This window comes from Myxine glutinosa, chromosome 9 (genome assembly GCF_964187855.1).
Source record: "Myxine glutinosa chromosome 9, kmMyxGlut1.1, whole genome shotgun sequence".
Taxonomy (NCBI): domain Eukaryota; kingdom Metazoa; phylum Chordata; class Myxini; order Myxiniformes; family Myxinidae; genus Myxine; species Myxine glutinosa.
Window position 1 is genome coordinate 7,614,940 of NC_136269.1, and position 27,354 is coordinate 7,642,293.

The 27,354-nt window shown below is 48.1% G+C and overlaps 1 protein-coding gene across 2 annotated transcripts in view; it reads right to left on the reverse strand.

Annotated features, from left to right (window-relative positions):
• The window catches only part of LOC137417035 (cofilin-2), a 147,720-nt gene extending 124,746 nt beyond the window's left edge, over window positions 1–22,974 (reverse strand). The window contains exon 1 of one of the 2 annotated variants that reach the window (XM_078784083.1): window positions 22,608–22,736. In XM_078784083.1, the coding sequence (XP_078640209.1) occupies window positions 22,608–22,610 (3 nt within the window). In that variant the 5' untranslated portion in view covers window positions 22,611–22,736. Of the gene's footprint in view, window positions 1–22,607 lie in introns of both variants that reach the window. The other variant, XM_078784082.1, reaches the window with a different exon arrangement.
• Window positions 22,975–27,354: the final 4,380 nt, after the last annotated feature.

The window sequence follows — 27,354 nt, forward strand, 5'->3', positions numbered from 1 at the left end:
GGGACTGCTTCGGCAGATGAGATGAGAGATGAGCTGTGAGATGAGAGATGAGCTGTGAGATGAGAGATGAGAAAGAAAAAAAAAGGAGAGGTACTTGGAGATGAAACAAGCTTTGGAGAGACGCGCTGAGAGGAGGGAGACGGCTCCACCAGAAGGAGAGGAGCAGGTGTGACCGAGCCAGCGCGTGACGTCCACAGCATCAGCAGCGTCGACGCGCCCGAGGGTTTTCCCGCCAAAAACGCGAAGAGTGGGAGCTGCTAGCTCCAGCCCTGCCGGTTGCAGGGACCTGACCCTGCCTCCCTCTCCAGCAACCCACCTCCGCCATTCCTGCCTGCAATTTCCCCCGTGTAAGTGTGAACGTCGTCTGTCTTAATCGTTGTCCTGGGGTTAAGTAAACTGCATAGATAAGCTAACGATTCACTGTGTGACTGCTTCTTCCATCAATTGCTTGTAAATAACTTTGATCGCTCCTTCTTTTTGCTTGTGTGTATAATAAATCCTGTTATTCCTCCGTACTCTGTCTTCTTCTCTCTTCCGTCTCTTTCGGTCACTTTAGAGGTTTCCAAATTGAATACCTGTGGCGCGATTTGATCAACGTTTGGGGGAGTCGGGCTAATCGGGGATCCTGTAACGGTCGCGGTTGACCATCCCCTCGGCCCAAAGTAACATCTTGTCCGCGACCCGTAACAATATATATATATATATATATATATATATATATATATATATATATATATATATATATATATATATATATATATATATATATATATATATATATATATATATATATATATATATATATATATATATATATATATATATATATATATATATATATATATATATATATACTCACGTAGCTGTGGTGGAACCAAATTTTAATGTGCCTCTAATTAGTGTGACATACACGTAACAGATGGTGTTAGTTAGAGATAAAAGCGAAACTATACCCACAATGCAAAGTGTAAACAACATGGCAAAGGGTTGCTTGACGTTTGAACGATGCAAAGTTATTTTGAAAATGTGTGTGAAGTGCAAAGACAGTGGAGACGTGAATTTGCAACTGAATCTCCATCATGAATAACAATTACAAGAATTTGTGATAAATTTGTGCAAGCAACGGTCTGAGAGGACCCCGATCATCAACGGGTGGGGAAAACTCTGCTATGGTGTTTCAGCAATTCAGATGATCACCACAAAAATCTGTAAGGCAATGTGCTCATGAGACTGGAATCAGCAGGGCAAGTGTAGACCGGATTCTCCAAAACACCAAAGTGGAAATCTTATGTGCTGAGACTGTTACATGAAATGATTTAAGACGATCCAGATCGCAAAGCTGAGCTTTGTGAAAGGTTTCAAGGGAAGGTGGACGAGGATGCACAGTTTGTGGACATGATTGTTTGGTCAGATGAGGCAACATTCAAGCTCAATGGGACAGTGAACCGACATAAATCAACATAAGTGTCAGCGATTGAAGACGCAAAAGCTCGTGATACGACTTGCCTCACAGTGGACTCCAATATGGCTATCAATATCCGATGTGGCTGCTATGTGTGTATGAACTGGAATATCTTTAAATCCTAATAAATCTCACACTCTCACTATGTCTTTCCTTAAAGACCATCGAGAAAATCCTCCCATCTACTTTCTCAACAATCCTCTTGAAGAAGTTCTGTCACTCAAGATTTTGGGTCTCACTATCTACCATGATGTTTCCTGGGAAAACCACATTTCCAAGATGGCCTCCAAATCCAGTCGCCGTCTGGGCATCCTCCATCGTGTGAAGTCCTTTCTGGGCACTTCTGAGCATTTCACCACATACGAGGCTTTCATCCACAGCTCAATGGAACACTGCTCCCCCCTCTGGGCTGGTGCACCTGCCTCACACCTAGCTCGGCGCTGTCGATTCCAAAGCTTTCAGAATCATTGGTATCTCCGGCGATGAAGCTGATTCTGAGGGCCTTTCTCTCTCTCACCGCAGGCAGTTTGGTGGTCTTTCTGTCTCCGACCGACTCCTCTACGGCCTTGCTCCCCCAGCTCTGTCTATGCTCTGTCCCTCAAATATTCCTGCAGGACGCACAAGATCTGCCAGCAACCCTCTTCTGGTGAAACTACCAAAATGAAGACTCTCTGCTCACCTTCACTCTTTCGTTCCTCTTTTTTCCCACCTCTGGAACAATCTCCCACACTCTCTTCAATCCCACTCTTCCATCCAGGTCTTTAAAACAGCTGTTCACCACCATCTCTTATCTTCCCCCATCCGGTGTGTACCCCGGTTTAGAATAGGTACACCGTATCCCTGCGTGTCGTAAGAGGTGACTAAAAGGGTTGGCGCCAGGAAGGGCATCCGGCCATAAAAACATTGCCTCAAAAAGAGAACCATGACAATTACAACTACATATGGGCAGGGTACAGCCCGAAGTACCCCGTGGGGGACCCCACTCCCTGTCGTCAAAACTCAAGGTGGGGAACCCTATTGAAGCAAGGGTGGAAATCACTACATTTATGACGACGAAACGTCTGATGCCCCACGTGGAGATCGGTTTCTGAGGTTTGGGACATGGAATGTAGGGACAATGACAGGGAGATCAGGAGAAGTGGTGGAAGTATTGATCAGAAGAAGAGTGGACATATGTTGTGTGCAAGAGACGAGATGGAAGGGAAGTGGTGTGAGAATGGTGAAGGGTAGGCAGGGACAGAAATACAAGTTTGTGTGGCAAGGGTGCCCGGAGGGCGTGAATGGTGTTGGTGTCCTGTTTTCTGAGGAGTTTGTAGACAGTGTGGTGAGAGTGACTAGTGTGAGTGAAAGGTTGATGATGGTGAAAATGATGATTGGAAAGCTCTTGGTGAACGTCATCTCGGGATATGCTCCGCAGGTCGGTCGGAGCGATGAAGAGAAGGACAAGTTCTGGTGTGCGATAGAGAAGCTGATGGAAAACGTGAAAGATGATGAAGTTGTTGTGGTAGGAGGAGACCTAAATGGACATGTGGGAAGGAGTATGGACGGTTTTGAGGGAGTTCATGGGGGTTACGGATATGGTGTGAGAAATGGAGAAGGTGAAAGGATTTTGGAGTTTGCTGATGGAGCTGATTTGTTGATTTGTAAAACTCCAGAAAGAGGATAATAAGCTTGTTAGATACACGTCAGGTGGGTCGATGACAACCGTTGACTACCTGCTGAAGCGTAAGCGAGATAGAGGGCACCTCCGGGACACAAAGTTGATCCCGGAGGAGGAGGCAGTTTCACAGCACCACTTGGTTGTCTGCGACATAAGGGTGAAAGGTGCGAGGAGAGCTTGGCGGGTGAAGTACCAACCGAGAATGAAGGTGTGGAGGTTGAAAGAGGTGACAGTGAGGGAGGCATTAAAAGAGAGGCTGAGTATGGTAGAGGATGATGTGGTTGAGCTTGAAAGTGGTTGGATGTCAATGAAAGATAGTCTGTTGGGAGCCGTTGGTGAGGTATGTGGATGGACAAAAGGACCACCGAGGCACTCGGAAACATGGTGGTGGGATGATGAAGTTGGAAAGAAGATTGACGAGAAGAGGAAGAAGTTCAAGGAGTGGCAGAAGGCGAAGGGTATGGGGGCAGAAAAGGCAGAGCATGAAAGTTATAAGGCAGCCAAGAAGGCTGCAAAGAAAGAGGTAGCAAAGGCGCAGGAGGCATGTAGGAAAATGTTTGGAGAACGCTTGGATTTGGAAGAGGGTCAGAGAGCGGTATTCAGGATTGCAACGCAGATAGCGAAAGAGGTGTGATGTGATGGGGGTGAGATGCTTGAAGGATGAAGTGGGACAAATCGTTGTGGACCCAGATGGAATTAAAGGAAGATGGAAGAGATATATGGAAATACTGTTGAATGCAGAGAATGAATGGGATGGCAACATAGAGAGTAACCCAGTTTTAGGACCGGCAGAGAAGATAACAGAGAAGGAAGTTGAGGAAACGATAAAAGCAATGAAGAGTAGAAAAGCGGGAGGGCCAAAGGGAGTTGTGGGAGATATGTTAAAGGCAGCGGGAAATTGGGGTGCGAAGAGAATGACAGAGATCTGCAATCTGGTGGTGAAAGAAGGCCGCATTCCAGTGGATTGGGAACCGAGTACCCTCGTCCCTCTATACAAGGGGAAAGGTGACCCTCTGGACTGTGGCTCGTATCAAGCGATAAAGTTATTGGAGCATGGAATGAAGGTATTGGAAAGGGTGTTGGAGAGGAGGATAAGGAAGAAAGTGAAGATTGACGAAATGCAGTTTGGATTTATGCCAGGAAGAGGAACGACAGACGTGCTTTTTATTGTGAGGCAGTTGCAGGAGAAGTACATGGAGAAGAGGAAGAAGTTGTTTCTTGGGTTTGTTGATCTGGAGAAAGCATTCGATAGGGTTCCACGTGAAGTAGTGACATGGGCATTGAGGAAGTTAGGAGTGGAGGAATGGCTGATCAGAGTAGTGATGACAATGTAGAAAAGAGCGCGCACAGCTGTAAGGACGAAGGACGGGAACAGTGGTGAGTTTGAGGTGAAGGTGGGAGCGCATCAGGGGTCGGTACTAAGTCCACTACTATTTGTAGCTGTGATGGAGGTGCTGGCTCGGAATGCAAAGGAGGGTTTACCGTGGGAGTTGTTGTTTGCAGATGATCTGGTGTTGATTGCAGAAAGTATGGATGGACTGAAGGAAAAGATGGACAAGTGGAAGGAATGTATGCAGACAAAAGGTCTGAAGGTGAATATCGGAAAAACGAGGGTGATGGCAAATGGTAAAGCATGTGGTGAGGTGGAAAGAACTGGGAAGTGGCCGTGTGCTGTGTGCAGGAAGGGTGTCGGAGTGAATTCCATTCAATGTACAATGTGCGCTGAGTGGGTTCATCAAATATGTAGTGGTTTGAGAGGGTCATTAGCCAGTGTGGCAGCTACATTCAAATGTAAGGTGTGCACAGAGGGAGCTGCAGATGGAGGAAATGTTGAGTTGGATCTTGGAGACGGTGTGAAGCTGGAAGGAGTGAAAACATTTTGTTACCTCGGAGACATGCTGAATGGAGAAGGTGGATCAGACTCGGCAACGGTTGCTTGAGTGAGATGTGCATGGAAGAAGTTTCGGGAACTGAGTGGTGTGCTGATGAGGAGGGGAGTGTCATTGAAGCTGAAAGGAAAGGTGTATGCTGCATGTGTGAGAAGTGTTTTGATTTATGGGAGCGAGACATGGGTAATGAACGTAGAGCAGCAACGAAGGCTGGAAAGGGTGGAAATGCGACTGGTTCGTTGGATGTGTGGAGTATCGTTGAGAGAGAGGAAGACAAATGATGAATTGCGAAAGATGATGGGAATAGAGCCTGTGATGGATGCTGTGAAGAGGAACAGGTCGAGATGGTTTGGTCATGTGTTGAGGAAGGATGAAAGTGACTGGTTGAGAAGAGTGATGGAAATGAATGTAGAAGGAAGTAGAGGATGGGGAAGACCGAGAAAGACTTGGCGAAAGATGGTGGAAGAAGAATGCGGGCAAGGGGGTTAACAAGGGGAGATGCAGAAAATAGGGCAAAATGGAGAAGATTGTCATGGGGACCGCAAGGCTAACCCCCGCTCTAGCAGGGAAAATGGCCTTAAATGCCTGTTGTTGTTGTTGTTGTTGTATCCAAAACCTTGATCTTTTCTACCCCCGTTAAAACACCCCAAATCCACCTCTTTCAATCTCGGACTTCATTCCTGAAATTTCTAGTCGTGTTAATTTGCTTTATGCTATGTACCCGGCCCCCAAGGCCCCCCCCCCCTTCCACAGATCTTCCAATGTCCCTGTTCTCTACTGTTGTAATTGTGTGCTTCCCTCTCTCTCCCCCTCTTGTCTCCCACTCCCTTTATTATATGTTTTATGTGTCTGTGCATGTTTTTTGTGTTTAATGTGTTAACTTTTACACGAGCCTCAATTTTGTGTACAAAAAAAAAATGCAACAAGTACACATACATTCAAAGTACACCGCCCCACGCCAAATAATTAAATATGCTGCAGCGCGGCATTGCCGGGGCGCCTCAGGCGCCCGGCAATACCGCAGTGCAGCTCATTGAGGCTGCATTGGGAGGGAGAGGTGTACACTAATTGATTGATTAATTGTATAATTAAAATCAATAAAAGATTATCACAAAATATTTTCATAATCAATTGGCTAATCGCATAACTAAACCACTAGTGCTTCATCCGAAGATGTATCTTTTAGAAATTTAATTAAATAAGTCATTTATAAAAAATTAAATGATTAATTGATTACTCAATAAATAATTAATCGATTAATCAATAAATAATTAATAGATGAAATGATTAATCAATAAATCAAAAATATCCTTGATAGCCACATCACTTGGACACTCATGTCCAAATATTAGCTTCCCAGCTCAAAAGGTGCCTGAGATATTGGCCAAATGAGAAAGAAAATAAATAAATGATTAATAATGAAAATAAATAAATAATAATCATAAAAAAATTAAATTATTAATCAATTTGGTCAGAGAACACATAAACTACCACTATTTCATCAGAATCTGTAACAAAAATTTTTTTTTTTTTTTTTTTTTTTTTGTTTTGTATACAAGATCGAAGCTCGTGAAAGAGCGAACATTAATCACACAGAAAGACAAACAGACACACAAAACAAATAACATCGGGAGCGGTAGACAAGATGGGGAGAGAGGGGGAAGGACACAAACACAACATTTGAGAGCAGGGACCGAGAGACATGGAGACATCGAGAGAACTGTGGGAGGGAGAGGGCTTTGGGGGGGAGGCATGGGAAGGGGAGGGGGGGGTGGGAGAGGTATAACACATATGGACACTGCCAAGACTTCCAGGAAAGAAGTTGGAATTTCAAACAAGGTGGATCTGGGGTGAATTAGTGGGGGTAGAAAAGATCAAGGTTTTGGATGGGGGAAGATAAGAGATGGTGGTGAACAGCTGTTTTGAAGACCTGTAGGGAGGAGTGTGATTGAAGTGAGTGTGGGAGTTTGTTCCAGAGGCGGGAGAAAAGAGGAATGAAAGAGTGAAGGTGAGCAGAGAGCCGAGATTTCGGCAGTTTAACCATCAGAGGGTGGCTGGCAGATCTTGTGCGACCTGTAGGAATATTTGGGGGACAGAGCACAGAGAGAGCTGGGGGAGCAAGGCCGGAGAGGAGTCGGTAGAAGACAGAAAGACCACCTACCTGCCTGCGGTGAGTGAGTGAAAGGCCCTCAGAGATAGCTTCATCGCGGGAGATTCCAATGATTCTGAAAGCTTTGGATTCAACAGCGTGAAGCCGAGCCAGGTGTGAGGCATGAGCACCAGCCCATATGGGAGAACAGTATTCCATTGAGCTGCGGATGAAAGTTTTGGTCATTAATCGAATAATTAAATAATTAATCGATTAATTGATTAATTAATAAATCAAAAATATCCTTTGCAGCCAAATCACCTGGTCATTGGCATGTCCAAATATCAGCTTCCTAACTCAAAAGGTGCCTGAGTTAATGGTCAGAAGAGAAAGGAAATTTGATTAATTAAATAAGTACTTAATTAATCGCTAATAATTAAATAACTCCTCAATTTATTGAGTAATCAAAAAAAAAATACCGTTTTTGACAAAGGACTTGCTCACTATTGTGCCGAAATTTCAGCTTCCTAGCTCAAAGGATGGCTGAGATATCGTCCGGACAAACAAACAAGAAAGAAAACAAGCAAGAAAACAAACAAGTACACATACATTCAAAGTACACCGCCCCCTTGCCAAATAATTAAATATCCTACAGCGCGGCATTGCCGGGGCGCCTCTGGCGCCCGGCAATACCGCAGTGCAGCTCATAGAGGCTGCATTGGGAGGGAGAGGTGTACACTAATTGATTGATTAATTGTATAATTAAAATCAATAAAAGATTATCACAAAATATTTTCTTAATCAATTGGCTAATACCATAACAAAACCACTCGTGCTTCATCCGAAGATGTATCTTTTAGAAATTTAATCAAATAAGTCATTAATAAAAAATTAAATAATTAATTGATTAATCAATAAGTAATTCATCGATTAATCAATAAATAATGAATCGATTAAATGATTAATCAATTAATCAAAAATATCCTTGATAGCCACATCACTTGATCACTGTCATGTCCAAATATTAGCTTCCCAGCTCAAAAGGTGCCTGAGATATTGGCCAAATGAGAAAGAAAATAAATAAATGATTAATAATGAAAATAAATAAATAATAATCATGAAAAAATTAAATTATCAATCAATTCGGTCACAGAACACATAAACCACCACCATTTCATCAGAATCTGTAACTGGGGAAAAAAAAACTTTTTTAGTAACGAATCGAATAATTAAAAAATTAATCGATACATTGATTAATTGATTAATCAATAAATCAAAAATATCCTTGATAGCCACATCACCTGGTCACTCATGTCCAAATATTAGCTTCTGAGCTCAAAAGGTGCCTGAGATATTGGCCAAATGAGAAAGAAGATAAATAAATAATTAATAATGAAAATAAATAAATAATAATCATAAAATAATTTACTTATTAATCAATTCGGTCAGAGAACACATAAACCACCACCATTTCATCAGAATCTGTAACTTAAAAAAAAACAAAAAAAATTGTCATTAATAAAATAATTAAATAATTAATCGATTAATTGATTAATTAATAAATCAAAAATATCCTTTGCAGCCAAATCACCTGGTCATTGGCATGTCCAAATATCAGCTTCCTAACTCAAAAGGTGCCTGAGTTAATGGTCAGAAGAGAAAGGAAATTTGATTAATTAAATAAGTACTTAATTAATCGCTAATAATTAAATAACTCCTCAATTTATTGATTAATCAAAAAAAATATATATACCGTTTTTGACAAAGAACTTGCTCACTATTGTGCCGAAATTTCAGCTTCCTAGCTCATAGGATGGCTGAGATATCGTCCGGACAAACAAACAAGAAAGAAAACAAACAAACAAGAAAGAAACCAGAGTGAAAACTGAGTACTCTCTTTCAGCGTGCGTCACTGCCGAGCCCCCTTTGGTGCCCGGCAATGACGATTTGCAATGCCTGGAGATGGCATAGGAAAGGAGCGGTTTTTATTTTGTTTGTTTTTTTTGTTTTTTTGTATACAAGATCGAGGCTCGTGAAAGAGCGAACATTAATCACACAGAAAGGCAAACAGACACATAAAACAAATAACATCGGGAGCGGTAGACAAGATGGGGAGAGAGGGGGAAGGACACAAACACAACATTTGAGAGCAGGGACCGAGAGACATGGAGACATCGAGAGATCTGTGGGAGGGAGAGGGCTTTGGGGGGAGGCATGTGAAGGGGGGGAGGCATGTGAAGGGGGGGGGGGGTGGGAGAGGTATAAACATATGGACACTGCCAGGATTTCCAGGAAAGAAGTTGGAATTTCAAACAAGGTGGATCTGGGGTGAATTAGTGGGGGTAGAAAAGATGTACAACAAGTACAAATACATTCAAAGTTCACCGCCCCATGCCAAATAATTAAATATGCTGCAGCGCGGAATTGCCGGGTCGCCTCTGGCGCCCGGCAATACCGCAGTGCAGCTCATTGAGGCTGCATTGGGAGGGAGAGGTGTACACTAATTGATTGATTAATTGTATAATTAAAATCAATAAAAGATTATCACAAAATATTTTCATAATCAATTGGCTAATCGCATAACTAAACCACTAGTGCTTCATCCGAAGATGTATCTTTTAGAAATTTAATTAAATAAGTCATTTATAAAAAATTAAATAATTAATTGATTACTCAATAAATAATTAATCGATTAATCAATAAATAATTAATAGATGAAATGATTAATCAATAAATCAAAAATATCCTTGATAGCCACATCACTTGGTCACTCATGTCCAAATATTAGCTTCCCAGCTCAAAAGGTGCCTGAGATATTGGCCAAATGAGAAAGAAAATAAATAAATGATTAATAATGAAAATAAATAAATAATAATCATAAAAAAATTAAATTATTAATCAATTTGGTCAGAGAACACAAACTACCACTATTTCATCAGAATCTGTAACTTTAAAAAAAACATTTTTTTTGTCATTAATCAAATAATTAAATAATTAATCGATTAATTGATTAATTAATAAATCAAAAATATCCTTTGCAGCTAAATCACCTGGTCATTGGCATGTCCAAATATCAGCTTCCTAACTCAAAAGGTGCCTGAGTTAATGGTCAGAAGAGAAAGGAAATTTAATTAATTAAATAAGTACTTAATTAATCGCTAATAATTAAATAACTCATCAATTAATTGATTAATCAAAAAACAAAAAATAACGTTTTTGACAAAGGACTTGCTCACTATTGTGCCGAAATTTCAGCTTCCTAGCTCAAAAGATGGCTGAGATATCGCCCGGACAAACAAACAAGAAAGAAAGAAAGAAAGCAAGAAACCAGAGTGAAAACTGAGTACTCTCTTTCAGCGTGCGTCACTGCCGAGCCCCCTTTGGTGCCCGGCAATGACGATTTGCAATGCCTGGAGATGGCATAGGAAAGGAGCGGTGTACAACAAGAAACCAGAGTGAAAACCGAGTACTCTCTTTCAGCGTGCGTCACTGCCGAGCCCCCTTTGGTGCCCGGCAATGACGATTTGCAATGCCTGGAGATGGCATAGGAAAGGAGCGGTGTACAACAAGAAACCAGAGTGAAAACTGAGTACTCTCTTTCAGCGCGCGTCACTGCCGAGCCCCCTTCGGTGCCCAGCAATGACGATTTGCAATGCCTGGAGATGGCATAGGAAAGGAGCGGTGTACAACAAGAAACCAGAGTGAAAACCGAGTACTCTCTTTCAGCGTGCGTCACTGCCGAGCCCCCTTTGGTGCCCGGCAATGACGATTTGCAATGCCTGGAGATGGCATAGGAAAGGAGCGGTGTACAACAAGAAACCAGAGTGAAAACCGAGTACTCTCTTTCAGCGTGCGTCACTGCCGAGCCCCCTTTGGTGCCCGGCAATGACGATTTGCAATGCCTGGAGATGGCATAGGAAAGGAGCGGTGTACAACAAGAAACCAGAGTGAAAACTGAGTACTCTCTTTCAGCGCGCGTCACTGCCGAGCCCCCTTCGGTGCCCAGCAATGACGATTTGCAATGCCTGGAGATGGCATAGGAAAGGAGCGGTGTACAACAAGAAACCAGAGTGAAAACCGAGTACTCTCTTTCAGCGTGCGTCACTGCCGAGCCCCCTTTGGTGCCCGGCAATGACGATTTGCAATGCCTGGAGATGGCAAAGGAAAGGAGCGGTGTACAATTAAGGAGAGGACCGACCAGGTTCCGGAGAAAGATGGCACCGATCAAGAGAGACATGATCTTGAGTGCTCTGTTTCTTTTACTTTTTTTTGACTTTTATTAAGTACTCCAGTGGACATTACTTTACCAATGAGGAACTATTGATGCTTCGTAACAATTATGGTGAGCTCAGTTTGAACACTGTTCTGCGTTTGAATCTCCCTGAAGAAATTATGGTCGATTTCAGCTATAGCAAAGAAAAAAACGCCACGTCACTCAAGCAACCGTAAAGGGCAGAAGCAGAGTTGTAGAAGGAGCATTTTCACAAGACTGCGGAAGTGGAGCAATCGCCCACCACTCTCCACCATCTTCCTGACTAATGTGCGGGCTTTGCATTACAAGAGGGGCGAGTTGACGTGCCACATACAAGCTCGGCAAGATTTCAGGGACCGTTCTGTCTACATTTGTACCAAAACTTGGCTCGACTCAACTGTATCTGATGCTGTTAGCCGGATCCCCGGATATACGCTGCACCGGTCGGATTGTGATTTTGAGGTCGTGAGTAAAAGCAAAGGTAGAGGTCTGGTTTAATGATGTGTGGTGTACATCTTGTCACCATCTTATGAATTTCCCCATGTCACAGTCCTGCTTCTTGCCACCATCTTATGGAGTGCCCCATGCCGCGGCCATGCTTCTTGTCACCATCTTATGGAGTGCCCCATGCCACGGCCCTGCTTCTTGTCACCATCTTATGGAGTGCCCCATGCCACGGACCTGCTTCTTGTCACCATCTTATGGACTGCCCCATGCTGCGGCCCTGCTTCTTGTCACCATCTTATGGAGTGCCCCTTGCCGTGGCCCTGCTTCTTGTCACCATCTTATGGACTGCCCCATGCTGCGGCCCTGCTTCTTGTCACCATCTTATAGAGTGCCCCATGCCACAACCCTGCTTCCTGTCACCATCTTATTGAGTGCCCCATGCCGCGGCCCTGCTTGTTGTCCCCATCTTACGGACTGCCCCATGCTGCGGGCCTGCTTGTCACCATCTTATGGACTGCCCCATGCCGTGGCCCTGCTTCTTGTCCCCATCTTACGGACTGCCCCATGCTGCGGGCCTGCTTGTCACCATCTTATGGACTGCCCCATGCCGTGGCCCTGCTTCTTGTCCCCATCTTATGGACTGCCCCATGCCGCGGCCCTACTTCTTGTCCCCATCTTACGGACTGCCCCATGCTGCGGCCCTGCTTCTTGTCACCATCTTATGGAGTGCCCCATGCCACGGCCCTGCTTCTTGTCACCATCTTATAGAGTGCCCCATGCCACAGCCCTGCTTCTTGTCACCATCTTATTGAGTGCCCCATGCCACGGCCCTGCTTCTTGTCACCATCTTATGGAGTGCCCCATGCCACGGCCCTGCTTCTTGTCACCATCTTATTAAGTGCCCCATGCCGCGGCCCTACTTCTTGTCACCATCTTATGGAGTGCCCCATGCCGCGGCCCTGCTTCTTGTCACCATCTTATGGAGTGCCCCATGCCACAGCCCTGCTTCTTGTCACCATGCTTATGGACTGCCCCATGCCATGGCCCTGCTTCTTGTCACTACACTATGAACTACCTTATACAGCATCCCTGGCGACCATGGAATGGACTGCATGAAGACAACCGATCAGCACACAGAATCAACACAGATCAACACAGAAGAATGAAAGCACACAACATTGGAAATGTTGGCCAGTTCAAATGGACTGTGGGACGGCACATATGCCTACCGTGTTATGGACGTCTGCCTCGAGCAGTCCAGAAGAAGTCTGGTAGGTAGCAAGAAACCATCGTGGGTAACAGATGAACAGTTAAGTAACGTGGGTATCAGATGACCTCCACACCCCTTCTGACCTCACTGACTACTACAACCACACTCTCTCCTCCTGCCTTGACCAGCTTGCGCCTATAAAAACCAAATCAGTTTCTTTCACCCATTCTGCTCCCTGGTTTACCCCTGAACTCCGCCTGATGAAAACTCGTGCTCGCCAACTTGAAAGACTCCGCAATAAAACAGGTCTCACAATTCACTCCCAAGCCTACAAGGACCACCTACAGCACAACAAAGATGCCCTCTCCCGCGCCCGCTCCGCCTACTACTCTCAAATTATCCACTCTGGCTCTGGAAACCCAAAAGCACTCTTCTCTACAATAAACAAACTCCTCAGCCCCCTGAACACCACCACCCAGTCATTCACAGTAGAAAACTGCATCTCCTTCCTTTCATTCTTCCAAAGCAAAATTGACAACATCTACAACAGCTTAACCACCACCGCACCCGCTCCCCCTCAAACCACATGCCCCCCCCCCCCTTATCCTGCCAACCCCTGTCTCAGTTCTCCCCAGTCTCCCCTACTGACCTCTCTGAACTCCTCATAGGAATGAAAACTGCCACCTGCACTCTTGACCCCATCCCCTCCAGCTTTGTCAAGGCCTCCCTTCCTGCTCTCTCTCCACTTATCACTGCAACAATAAACTCCTCCTGTCTACAGGCATCGTCCCACCATCCCTCAAAATTGCTGCTGTTACCCCCATTCTGAAAAAACCTGGACTCAACCCTGACACCCTAAATAACTTCAGACCCATCTCCAACCTACCCTTTCTGTCAAAAGTTTTGGAACGCGCTGTAGCCACTCAACTCAAACATCACCTCTCTGCCAATAACCTGTATGAAACATTCCAATCCGGATTCCGCTCCAACCACAGTTCTGAAACTGCTCTCCTCAAAATCACCAACGACCTCCTCTCCTCTGACGCCGGCAACCTCAACATTCTCATCCTCCTCGACCTCAGCGCCGCGTTTGACACCATCGATCACACCATCCTCCTCACCCGACTTGAAACCACCTTTAACATTACCGGCACTGCCCCCTCTTGGATCAAATCATACCTCTCTGACAGACGCCAGTTCATCTCCATCAATAACTGCAAATCCCCCACTGCTCCCCTCCCCCAAAGTGTCCCCCAAGGTTCAGTTCTTGGCCCCCTCCTCTTCATCCTGTACCTGTCCCCCTTGGTCACTTAATCCGCCGTCATGGTCTCCAATTCCACTGCTTCGCCGATGACATCCAGCTTTTCATCTCCACCAAGTCCATCTCCACCGCCACCCACTCTATCCTGACAAACTGCATCACTGAAATAAAATCCTGGCTTCAAATCAACTTCCTCAAACTTAACTATGATAAATCTGAAATAATCATCATTGGCCCAAAAACGCTCACCAAATCCACCCATAACTTTGCCCTCAACATCGACGGTTTCCGAGTATCCACCTCCCCTCACATCCGGAATCCTGGCATCATCTTTGACCAAACCCTCTCCTTCGACAAATACACTAAACAGATCACAAAGACAGCCTTCTTTCACCTGAAAAACATCGCCCGTCTCCGCCCATCCCTCTCCTCCACGGCTGCAGAAACCCTGATCCACGCCTTCATCACCTCCCGTCTGGACTACTGCAACAGCCTCCTCTATGGTTCACCCTCAATAATCACCAATAAACTCCAATACATTCAGAACTCCGCTGCCCATCTACTCACCCATTCCCGGACCCGTGACCACATCACCCCGGTCCTTTATAAGCTTCACTGGCTCCCCATCCCCCAGATAATCCAGTACAAAATCCTCCTCTTGACCTACAAAGCCCTCCATAACCTGGCCCCATCCTACCTGACTGACCTCCTCTCCAGACACACTCCCACCCGCAACCTCCGCTCTGCTGGTACCAACCTCCTGACCCCCCCTCCGCCCCCATCCGGACCAAATTCAGATCCTGGGGGGACAGGGCCTTCTCCATCGCTGCTCCCACCCTCTGGAACTCACTACCTCACACCATCAGAGACTCCTCCTCACTCACCACATTCAAAACATCACTCAAGACCCACCTGTTCAACACTGCATTCAACATTTAACCCACAGCATTTAACCCCTGACTATCTCTTCTCCTTCTCCTTCCTTTTGCTTTGATTATTTACCTATTGATTTTTGTCTTTTTGCACTTGTTTTTTGTACTCTGTCAAAGCGCCTTTGGGCTTCTTGAAAAGCGCCATATAAAATAAATGTATTATTATTATTATTATTATTATTACTAGGGCATTGCCCGTACTATATCTATATCTAAAATTATATTCCCCCCCCTCTATTTACATGAAATGGTTTGGTCCAAAGCGAACGGCTTGCGAGTACGGTGACAATCCCCCCCCTCTATTTACATGCAATGGTTTGGTCCAAAGCGAACGGCTTCCGGAGTTTGGTAAAGAAATCGCCATCGCGTACACAAACGCGCAGGAAAGCGAATGAAACGCAAATTCGGTTTTATTAGTTTTAAAACATAGTTTAACGCCAACATAGTTTGCAAACGTGAAATAAATGAATACGCTCTCAAATGTGCCATCCGAGGCAGAGTGTGTCCTCCACGTTCGGCACACGCGATCGTTCGCTGCTCTCTGATTGGTTGAATCGTTTTTTGGACATAGCTCGGTAAGTAATTGTCCGATTAATATGAAACCTTGAAAAGGCACATCCTCGGGTCCCCAGCAATATACCTGGCAAGTTAAAAGTATATCGGACCCGTGGTTGTCGAGAAACAGCGGTCACAGACAAACAGACGTACAGACGTACAGACGTACAAACGTACAAACAGAGATTACTGGAATTATAGATAGATTAAGGTGCTGGAGAAACCTGGGTTCTGGGAAGAAGTTGTCTCCAAAAATTGTTCTTTTTCAGGTCCTGGATCAGTAGTTGTAAATAGTGCTATAAATTTATTTATATACCTATATACCATAGTTGTGTAAATTGCTTGAGCCCACCAGTTATGTATTTAGTTTCAAAATTCTGACATTTTAACACAAGACTGTCCATGCAAGTCAAATAGTTCGTTCCACAACACATTTGGGCTTTCTTCATTTTTCTTTATGATTTTGGGGAGCACGCATAGAAATTTTTTATTATAATTGGTTTAAATTGTCACACCCGGCGATCTGGAGGTAATTGTCTTAGAGGGGAACTACACCTGCGTGTCACACCATGATGGATGGACTCAATGCCTGGCTGGACGAACTCCGACAAAGAAACGGAATGTTTTTTTTTTGTTTTTTTTGTATACTGAATCGAGGCTCATGAAAGAGCTAACATTTATTTCACAAACAAATCAACCAGACAAACAAAATATATAAAAAAGAGGGAGCGGAAGACAAGATGGGGAGAGAAGGGGAAGCACACAAACACAACATTTGAGAGCAGGGAGATGTGTGGGAGGGAGAGGGCTTGGAGGGAGGGGGCATGGGAAGGGGGTTGGGGGGGGGGGGGTGGGAGAAGTATAAAACACAAGGACACCAAGGACTTCCAGGACAGAAGTTGGTATTTCAAAAAAGCGGATTTGGGGTGCAATTAGCGGGGGTAGAAAAGATCAAGGTTTTGGATGGGGGAAGATAAAAGATGGTGGTGAACAGCTGTTTTAAAGACCTGGAAGATGGAGTGGGATTGAAGAGAGTGAGGGAGTTTGTTCCAGAGGTGGGAGAAAAGAGGAATGAAGGAGTGAAGGTGAGCAGAGAGTCTTGATTTTGGCAGTTTAACCATAAAAGGGTTGCAGGCAGATCTTGTGCGGCCTGTAGGAATATTTGGGGGACAGAGCCCAGAGAGAGCTGGGGGGGGGGGGGGGCAAGGCCAGAGAGGAGTCGGTAGAAGACGGAAAGACCACCAACCTGCCTGCGGTGAGTGAGTGAAAGGCCCTTGGAGTTAGCTTAATCGCGGGAGATTCCAATGATTCTGAACGCTTTGGTTTCAACAGCGTGAAGACGAGCTAGGTGTGAGGCAGGAGCACCAGCCCAGAGGGGAGAGCAGTATTCCATTGAGCTGCGGATGAAAGCCTTGTATGTGGTGAGGAGCTCAGGTGTGCCAAGGAAGGACTTCGCACGACGGAGAATGCCCAGTCGGCGAATGGCTTTGGAGGCCAGATTTGAAATGTGGTTTTCCCAGGAAAGATCATGGCAGATAGTGAGACCCAAAAGCTTGAGTGGCAGAACTTCTTGGAGAGGATTATTCAGAAAGTGGATGGGAGGGTTGTCCAGTCGGTCTTTTCGGAGAGACATCGTAAGAGTGTGAGATTTGTCAGGATTGAAAGACATAAAGACATGTTGGATCATTTTGCTCAATAAATAAATGAAAAGTAGATTTGTTTGTGCTATTTGTTTAATCAGATTCTTATTTTATATCTATTATTAGGACTTGGATAAAGAGTTGATCACATTTTAGGTCAAATTTATGCAGAAATACAGAAAATTCTTGAGGGTTCACAAACTTTTTCTCACCACTGTACATCTCTATATATAAAGGAGGAGTGTCTGTGTGTGTGTGTGTCTGTCTGGATGTCCGCTTATAACTCAAGAACTACACATCGGAGAAAAGTTTTAGACGCAGATTCGGAATCAGCATAAAATCCCGGTGGTTTTAGGCTACGTTTTATTTTAATATCAATGGTTTAAAAAAACCGCGCCAGCTGCAATTCCATGGTGTAGTTTGTGGCGGTGCTAGACGTTCGGGGTGTATTGCAATGGTTTGTCGGGTTTGGCTGTGGGTCCAGAATAGCTCCCATTTCCTTATGTTCTTCCACTTTTATTTTGATTCTTCTGTTACAACACCTTCCACCTTCCTTGTCTTTCCCTGTTTGTCGTTGAAGGCGGCAAAAAGGGTTGGCGTCAGGAAGGGCATCCGGCCGTAAAACATTGCTTCAAAAAGGGGACCAAAAAACAACAACAACCACGGTCCCCGAAAAGGCCAACCCCCGCTTTGCGGGGAAAAATGGTCTCTAAACGGTGGTTTTTGGTTGTTTTTTTTTTTTTTTTGTTACAACACCTTCCTTGTCTACCTTATATCCCCCCGACGAGGCCTCTACATAATGGTGAATGGTGTGGTGAATATTGTCGCGTGACTCCCCCTTGGTTAATACCGGGGAAATCACGGATAGCCAAAGCCAGCTTTAACTCCAAAGGCGTTCAGTTCAAATACGGATTTCACTGCATATGCGTGGGCAAAGGAAGAAGCAGAAGAAGAGGCGGGAGGCTTTTACCTGACGGTCCCACGCGGCAGCCTTCAATCCTGTAGGAAATTTACTCAAGCGGGAACGGGTTTAGAATATACAGAGGAAAATAATATTAAGGGTTTATTTACAACGGAATGCCGGGAACAAGAAAACGTGCCGGTTACTAACTAATGTTTCTAAAATGGAGCGCTCCCACACCAGACGTCTAAAACACACAAGGGAGAATTTAACTGAAAACAAGCGTAACGCCTAGGTCCCCCGTCGGTGAAGTGATGTGAGTTGACAAAGTGGAAGACGCAAGGTGGCCATCTTGGATTTTGACGTGGCAACCCAATTTTCAATAGCGTTCTTCCTTATGTGTAGATACACCCACACACCATATTAGAAGTTAGTAGTTCGTTTATTTTTCAAAATATTTCGCTCAAGGTTCAGACATATATATGGTGGCGGCCATCTTGAATTTTGACGTGGCGACCCAATTTTCAATAGTGTTCTTCCTTATAGGTAGGTACACCCACACACCAGATTAGAAGTTGGTACTTCGCTTATTTTTCAAGATATTCCGCTCACAAGGTTCAGACATACATGGCGGTGGCCATCTTGAATTTTGACGTGGGTTGAACCCACACACCAAATTAGAATTAGGTCCTTTGCTTACGCATGCATGTATGCACGCACGGATGGATGGACGAACACACGGACGGAGGGGAAAACCATAGCCCCCCTTTCGCTCCGCGGTGCGACGGGGGACAATAAAGGGGTTGGGTCATGCCGGTGTGTGTGGGCTTATCTCAACCCAGCTGAGGTGTGTCAGGGATCGTCAGGCCCCAAGCGCAGTCTGGACGCGGCTCTGGTGTTGGCGGGAGGATGGCCGCCAGGTCGTTGGCGCGAACCAGGCCTCGACGCGCCCTTCCTCGCGCGCTGCTAGGCCAGCGTACGCTGCAGCGGCAAGCCTCGCTTGTACGCTCGTACGTGAACACAGGGGATGAGAATCGTCAGCGCTACACCATCTCTCCACCGTCCGTCGTCACCCAACAAGCAAGGGTCCAGGGTCAAGAACGCAAGGGAAGTCCAACACGAGAAGGCAGTTACAAATGAGAGGGGGTCCAACGCAAGAAGGGCAAAATTCCGGCCAGCGAGGATTTTTATCGCAAGTCTCGTGATGTCACCAGCACTTTTCACCAATGGCCGCGTCACTTCTCTCTCATGCCATCGGTCGGTGGCCAATCAGTATGTCGCTTCTTGCTCCCTTCCTTCCACCAATCCGAGGGAAGCTTCTTGCCCCTCCCTCTACCAATCGGGGGGATTCATCCTGCCTCGTCTCCCTATTGGTGGTGTCTCGTCCAATCGCTGCCCCTCTGGGTGTGGCTCTCGGCCTGCCTGACCGATGAGTGTTGCTATGCCAGCTGGTGATGTGGCTGGCTGCAGCTCCATCGGCAGTGCCCCAAACTGGCTCCCGGTGAGTTTTGTTGTGGGGGGGGGGGGGGGGGGGTAGGGGGGGGGAAAGGGGGATTTAATTAGGGTGTGTGCTAATGGGCCTACCTCGTGTCTATGGTGTAGTGCCATAAGGGACAATGGATAGATCACAGGTCTCACGAACAGGGGAATTAGCATAATCCCTACTCGAGTTAGCACTAGGATCAGGATCATCCTTGTATGATCACAAAAATACACTTGATCTGACATCCGGGCGAGACAGGTCCCTGCTTATGTACATCGAGATGGTTCTTCTTCTTCTTCACGACAGTCAGAGCATGATACCCACACAGATCTACCTGGTCTATATATCACTCTACCCCAAAATTCATAACAATATTATGCTTACTTGAAAGGAAATATCACATGGTAGAAATAGTGCGTTAATCGGGATCATGTATTGAAATCAAAATCTTAGCGACTGAAGGTTACTCCATGCGACAGACTTCATGTTTCAGGAGAAGGTGTATGCAAGGAATTGAGGATACGCCAAAGCGGTACCGTCAGGGGACATGCCAACCTGGTAACATCTGAGGACACGCCAACCCGGTACCTTCGGAAGATACGCCAAAGCGATACCGTCGGGGGACAAGCCAAAGCAGTACCATCGGAAGATACGCCGAAGCGATACCGTCGGGGGACAAGCCAAAGCGGTACCATCGGAAGATACGCCAAAGCGGTACCGTCGGGGGACATGCAAAAGCGGTACCGTCGGGGGACACAGCAAAGCGGTACCGTCAGGGGACACGGCAAAGCGGTACCGTCGGAAGATACGCCAAAGCGGTACTGTTGGAAGATACGCCAAAGCGGTACCGTCGGGGGACACACCAAAGCGGTACCGTCGGGGGACACGCAAAAGTGGTACCGTCGGGGGACATGCCAAAGCAGTACCGTCGGAAGATACGCCAAAGCGGTACTGTCAGGGGACACGCCAATGCGGTACCGTCGGAAGATACGCCAATGCGGTACCGTCGGAAGATACGCCAAAGTGGTACCGTCAGGGGACACGCCAATGCGGTACCGTCGGAAGATACGCCAAAGCGGTACCGTCGGGGCACACGCCAAAGTGGTACCATCAGTGGACACACCAAAGCGGTACCGTTGGGGGACACGACAAAGTGGTACCGTCGGGGGACACGACAAAGTGGTACCGTCAGGGGACACGACAAAGCGGTACCGTCGGGGGACACACCAATGCGTTACCGTCGGAAGATACGCCAATTGGGTACCGTCGGAAGATACACCGAAGCGGTACCGTCGGGGGACACGCCAAAGCGGTACCGTTGGAGGACAATGTGGGACGACTTCGATGAGCGGATCGGGTGAACATGGGGGAGGGAGGGGGGGGTAGAGTGGAACTGGAGAGTGAGGGGGGTGTGAGTTAGAGAACTGGAACTGGAGGGTAGATTGGGGTTTAGAGGAGTGGAACTGGAGGATAGAGGGGGGTTTAGAGGAGTGGAACTGGAGGATAGATGGGGGGGGGGGGGGGGGGGGTTTAAAGGAGTGGAACTTGAGGATAGAGCGGGGTTTAGAGGAGTGGAACTGGGGGATAGAGAGGGAGGGCTAGAGGGGTGGAACTGGAGGGAAGAGTGGGGTTTAGAAAAGTGTAACTGGGGTATAGAGAGGGGGGTTAGAGGGGTGTAACTGGGGGACAGACTGGGGGGAAGGGGTAGATTAGAGGGGTGGAACTGGAGGGTAGAGTGGGGGAGTTTAATGGAGTGGAACTGGAGAATAGTTGGGGGGTAGATGGGGGGTGGGTAGATGCTCATAGATGGGGGGGTATATGGGGGGTGGATGGGGGGGGGTAGATGGGGGGTAGATGGGTGGGGGGTAGATGGGTGGGGGGTAGATGGGTGGGGGGGTAGATGGGTGGGGGGGTAGATGGGTGGGGGGGGGGGTAGATGGTGGAGGGGGATAGATGGAGGGGGGGGGGGGTTAAAAAAGTGTATATGACACAGGCTCGACGGGCCAACTGACCATCTCCTGTGCCTCAATTACCTTGTGATTATACAAATTCCGATGGAGCTTCGTTCCAACATGGATAGACCAATGTTTAACACAGGAGTTTGTCCTTCCACAGCATTGGCGACTCCCTAGACCTGCCTTGTCCTGTCCTTGCTATAGTTAGCGTGGGGTGGGTGGGGGTTCAAAGGGGCCAAGTCTCCGTTACAAGTATCTGCAGCTGGCGATTTGCGCTATAATTAGCGTCACACGTCGTCACAAAGCACAGAAAGAGGGATCGACGAGTTCAGCACACTGACTAAAAAAGGCCAAACAAACCCGCGGATAATGGGGTCGAAAAGGGGTAAAAGTGTCATCATGAATAGAAAAAAGGCGGGAACGCGGACTCGGTGCAGAAATGAGACAGAAAGCGCAGATTTGATGGATAAAGTGACCTCGGTTAGAATCCTGACTAATACTCCATATACTAATTACGTTGCACAAAATAAACGGTTTATTAAAGTGTAAATTATTTATATAATCCCGGTCCCTGACGAGGTTCGCAAATCGACGAATTACTGGACCTGGGGACAGAACTATTCAAATAATAATAATATAAGATATCAATGTACGGAGTATACCTGGCCCAAAGGGACACCTGTCCACTCGCTCTAGACTCACACCTCCCTCACCACACAATCAAACCCAAGTTACCATGAAGTTCATATAAAGACAAATCTCTGTGACTAAACACCTGTCGCGTGCTATTAAAATGTTCAAAACAACTCCAGGTAGGAACACACAAGGTAAACGTTTAACTGGGAAATGTTTGACACAACATGGAACTCACCATTGCCGAATTTGGAGGATTTGCGATCAAGCGGTAAATGGACGACCAGACCACCAGGATCAGCCAGGTGGGGGCTTGGACCGTGCGCGGGCCGAGGGAGAGCGAGACCTACGTCACATCCGGTTCACGTCGTCTTCATCCAAATGAGCTCGCTTGGTAAAGACGCTCATTCAGTCGGTATCTCCTCGGATGTGACGTCACCAGCTCCTGGCACCTCGTGCCCAGGGTACCTGGCAGGAATAATGCCCTGCTGGTGGATTAAGGGGTCTTACTCCTATTGAGAGGAGTGGTCCCAAGTGAATGACCATGCATTGTGGCCCCTCGGGGGCATGATGCATGCGTTTGAATGACCATGCGCTTCCCTCTTGGGGTTGAGGCGCATGTGTATTGTTATTGGGACAGCCTTGTTGACGTTGTGCCTTGACCATGGGGTCAAGGTGCACGTCCGAGGCTGTTCAAATGTTTGGACTTTTTACCTTTTTTCACATGCAAAAAAGGCAGGCCTTGACTGGGGCCCTAAAACAGTCACCAGTATGGACCGTCGTCACTCAGACGCCAAAGGAAGCCGCGATGACCATTTCCTAGTGATGGTTCGATTACACACACCTTTTATAATAAGTGTATGTGTGTGTGTGTGTGTGTATATGTGTATTTGTGTGTGTGTGTGTGTGTTGGTGTGTGTGTATGTTTGTGTGTATGTATGTTTGTGTGTTGGTGTGTGTGTATGTTTGTGTGTATGTATGTTTGTGTGTGTGTGTGTGTGTTTGTGTGTATGTGTGTAGGCCTGTGTGTATGTGTGTGTGTGTGTATAAGTGCATGTGTGTTTGTGTGTGTGTGTGTGTGTGTATGTATAAGTGTATGTGTGTATGTGTGTGTGTGTATAAGTGTATGTGTGTGTGTGTGTGTGTATAAGTGTATGTGTGTATGCGTGTGTGTGTGTTGGTGTGTGTGTATGTTTGTGTGTATGTATGTTTGTGTGAGTGTTTGTGTGTATGTGTGTAGGCCTGTGTGTATGTGTGTGTGTGTATAAGTGTATGTGTGTCTGTGTGTGTGTGTGTGTGTGTGTGTATGTGTATGTATAAGTGTATGTGTGTATGTATAAGTGTATGTGTGTATGTGTGTGTGTGTATAAGTGTATGTGTGTATGTGTGTGTGCGTGTGTGTGTAATCCTAAGTTATTAAATTGGAAAGCTTCACAAAGACTTTCTAGACTCCCTGTATCGTCATGAACAGGTATTTGTTTACTGGATTTGTTTACAGGTATTTGTAACGTCATAATTACAATTTCCGAGCAGGTTCTCAAACACTTATTTGGTGCAATTGAAAACGTGTTTGACCGAAGCATTAACAATCAGGAAAATGTGAGGAGGCTGTAAAGTATAAGAACTCACTTTGAGGTGCGGATAAGTGGTGGAGAGAAGATGATCCTGGAATTTCTATTATTTTGGAACTTGATGTTGCAAGTGATGGTAACATGGAAAACACGTTTTGTCATAACTCGTCCACAACTTTTTGAAATATCCTGCTCCATATTGTTTTTGTTCCCATCGCTCAATGCTGAAAAATCACTTATAAATCCTGGTATCCAGATCTTCACCAAAATCGAATCAATTCTTCCATATCGTACACCCAAGCTGTCCACCAAGTTTCGTCCGAATCCGTCCAAAACTGTGAGATATCCTGCTGACAGACAGACACAGACAAACAGGGATGAATACAGCCACCGTCCACCTTTGCAGGTGTTGTTGTAATTGAAACGTTTGATTTCTTCTACTTTTCTACTTGGTCTCACTTACTCCGCCATCTTGACAAAGCACACCTTCGCCATCTTGACAAAGCACACCTTCGCCATCTTGACAAAGCACACCTTTGTGGTGCTGTGCACACACAATTTGTTTGCCAAGAAGATAGGCCACCACGCGTTGTACAAACTGAAAGACTTTATTTTCAGCTCGCACGTAAGCACTGGGCGGGCTCGACCTTCGAGCCCGCATATATCTCCCGAGGCCACGCCTTTCCCCCGGGCGTGGCCGGTCGGCCGAAAGGCGGGGCATGTATCTCAGTTCCACCCTGCGCCTCGTGACGCCTTTGCTCCGGGCGTGGCCCGAGCTGCGCTTCCACGCCCGGGCGCTCGCACCACCCACTAGTGCGCGGAAGTATTGCCCACTGACATTGGGTCCGCCACAAGCACCCCCACAGAATTCCCGCGCACCTGAAGGGTGAGCTTGCGGGGAAGCCTGATGACCCGGCCGAAACGCCCTCTGGCAATGCGTGCAGGGCTGGGGGGTAGCGGGACGGCGGGGCTGGGGGGTGCCGGGGGTCTGCCCGCCAGGGGGCGGCCTCGACGCGGAGGCAGAGCTGCTTGCGGGGGGTGGTCCAGGTCGAGGTGGGCCGACTTGAGGCGGTCCACGGAGATCCGATCTGGAGTACCGCCGATGTCCACGGTGAAATGCTTGTCCCCGGTCTCCAGCACGCGGAATTGGCCCGTCATACGGGGGCCGCAGCGGTGCCCGGTGGGCGTCGTGCCGGACAAAAACGTACTCCGCCGTGCGGAGCTCCGGGGCGACGTGGGAGGACGGGCAATTGTGGTGTGCCGTCGGCACCGGGGCGAACCTCCTGGCGGTCTCCTGAAGGGCGGAGCGCTGTTGCACCGCGGACCAAGGGGCCGTGGAGTCGGGGATAAATTCGCCCGGTACCCGCAGTGGTTGTCCGAAGACCAGTTCCGCCGAGGACGCACGCAGGTCGTCCTTGGCCGCCGTTCTGAGGCCCAGCAGGACCCAGGGGAGCCTGTCGGCCCAGCTGCCTTCGCGGAGGCTGGCCCGGGGCGCGGCCTTCATTGAGCGATGGAAGCGCTCGCACAGGCCGTTGGCCTGGGGGTGGTAAGCCATGGTGCGGTGCAGCTTAATGCCGAGCCCTTGCGCCACTGCTCCCCAGAGCTCCGAGGTGAACTGGGGGCCGTGGTCGGACGAGATGTCCGAGAGGGCGCCGAACCGGGCAACCCAAGTTGCGATGAAAGCTTGCGCGACGTCAGCCGCAGCCGTTGCCGCCAATGGCACGGCCTCCGGCCACTGGGTGGTGCGGTCCACCATGGTGAGGAGGTGGGTGAAACCCCGCGAGGGGGGCAGAGGTCCCACCAAGTCGACGTGCACATGGTCGAACCGACGTTGGGCACCGTAAACGGGGCCAACGGGGCCTGGTTGTGGCGGTGGACCTTTGCGCGCTGGCACGCGAGGCACGTCCTGGCGCAGTCGCGGACGTTCCTCCTGAGGCCATGACAGACGAACTTCGCCACGACAAGCTTCTGGGAGGCCTTCGTGCCCGGGTGGGACAGGCTGTGGATGGCGTCAAAAACCGGGCGCTGCCAGCCAGCGGGCACGATGGGGCGAGGCCGGCCGAGCGAGACGTCGCACAAGAAGGCAGTGCCCGCGACGTCGAATGGCACCTCGGTGATGCGGCGGCCCGTGACGGTGGTCCGCAAGGCCTGGACGTCGGTGTTGGCGGTCTGGTCCTCCGCCATCCGGGCATAGTTGATCCCGAGGTGGACCGCGTGTGCGACGGACCGGGAAAGGCAATTCGCCACCGGGTTGTCCTTATCCGCGACGTGACGGATGTCTGTCATGTACTCGGACACGGCAGAGAGGTGACGTTGCTGCCAGGCCGACCACGGCTCGGCAACCTTGGCTATCGCGAAAACAAGGGGCTTGTGATCGACGAAGGCCGTGAACAGGCGGCCTTTGAGAAGATGGCGAAAGTGTCGGACTGCCAGGTGGAGCCCGAGCAGCTCGTGGTCGAAGGTGCTGTACCGGCGTTCGTGCGGGCGGAGCTGCCGGCTAAAAAACGTCAGCGGCTGCCAAGCACCACTCACCCACTGCTCGTGCACCGCGCCCACCGCGTAGTCCGACGCGTCGGTGGTGAGGGCGATTGGTGCATCGGGCGCCGGGTGCGCCAGCATGGTGGCGTTGGCCAAGGCCAGCTTTGCGCCCGCAAACGCCGCAGCCATCTGCTCCGTCCAGGCGATGTCACCTTTGCCCGGCTTCCCCCGGAGGGCCTCGTGCAGGGGGCGCAGGAGCTGGGCGACTCGGGGCACGAAGCGGTGATAAAAATTCACCATGCCCAGGAATTCCTGGAGCCCCTTGATCGTGCTGGGGCGCGGGAAAACCCTGACCGCCTCCACCTTGGCCGGTAAAGGGATGGCCCCGTGCCTGGTGATGCGGTGCCCCAAGAAGTCGATGACGGTGACGCCGAAACGGCACTTCGCGGGGTTGATTATCAGGCCATGCTGGCCCAGGCGTTCGAAGAGTGTGCGGAGATGGAGCAGGTGCTCCTCCCGGGACGCGCTCGCGACTAGGATGTCGTCCAGGTAGACGTAGATGAAGGACAAGTCACGCAAGACGCTGTCCATGAGCCGCTGGAATGCCTGGGCCACATTTTTCAACCCAAAAGGCATCCGCAAGAACTCGAAGAGCCCGAAAGGGGTGATGACGGCCGTCTTCGGTACATCGTCCGGTTGGACGGGGACCTGGTGGTCGCCCCGGATGAGGTCCACCTTGGAGAAAATGGTCGTTTTCGCCAACCGGGTGGAAAAGTCCTGAATATGCGGGACAAGGTAGCGGTCGGGGGTGGTGGCGTCGTTGAGCCGGCGGTAGTCACCGCACGGCCGCCATCCACCGCCGGGCTTGGGCAAAATGTGCAGAGGAGAGGCCCATGCACTGTTGGAGCGCCGAATGATGCCCAGGCCGCTCCAGAG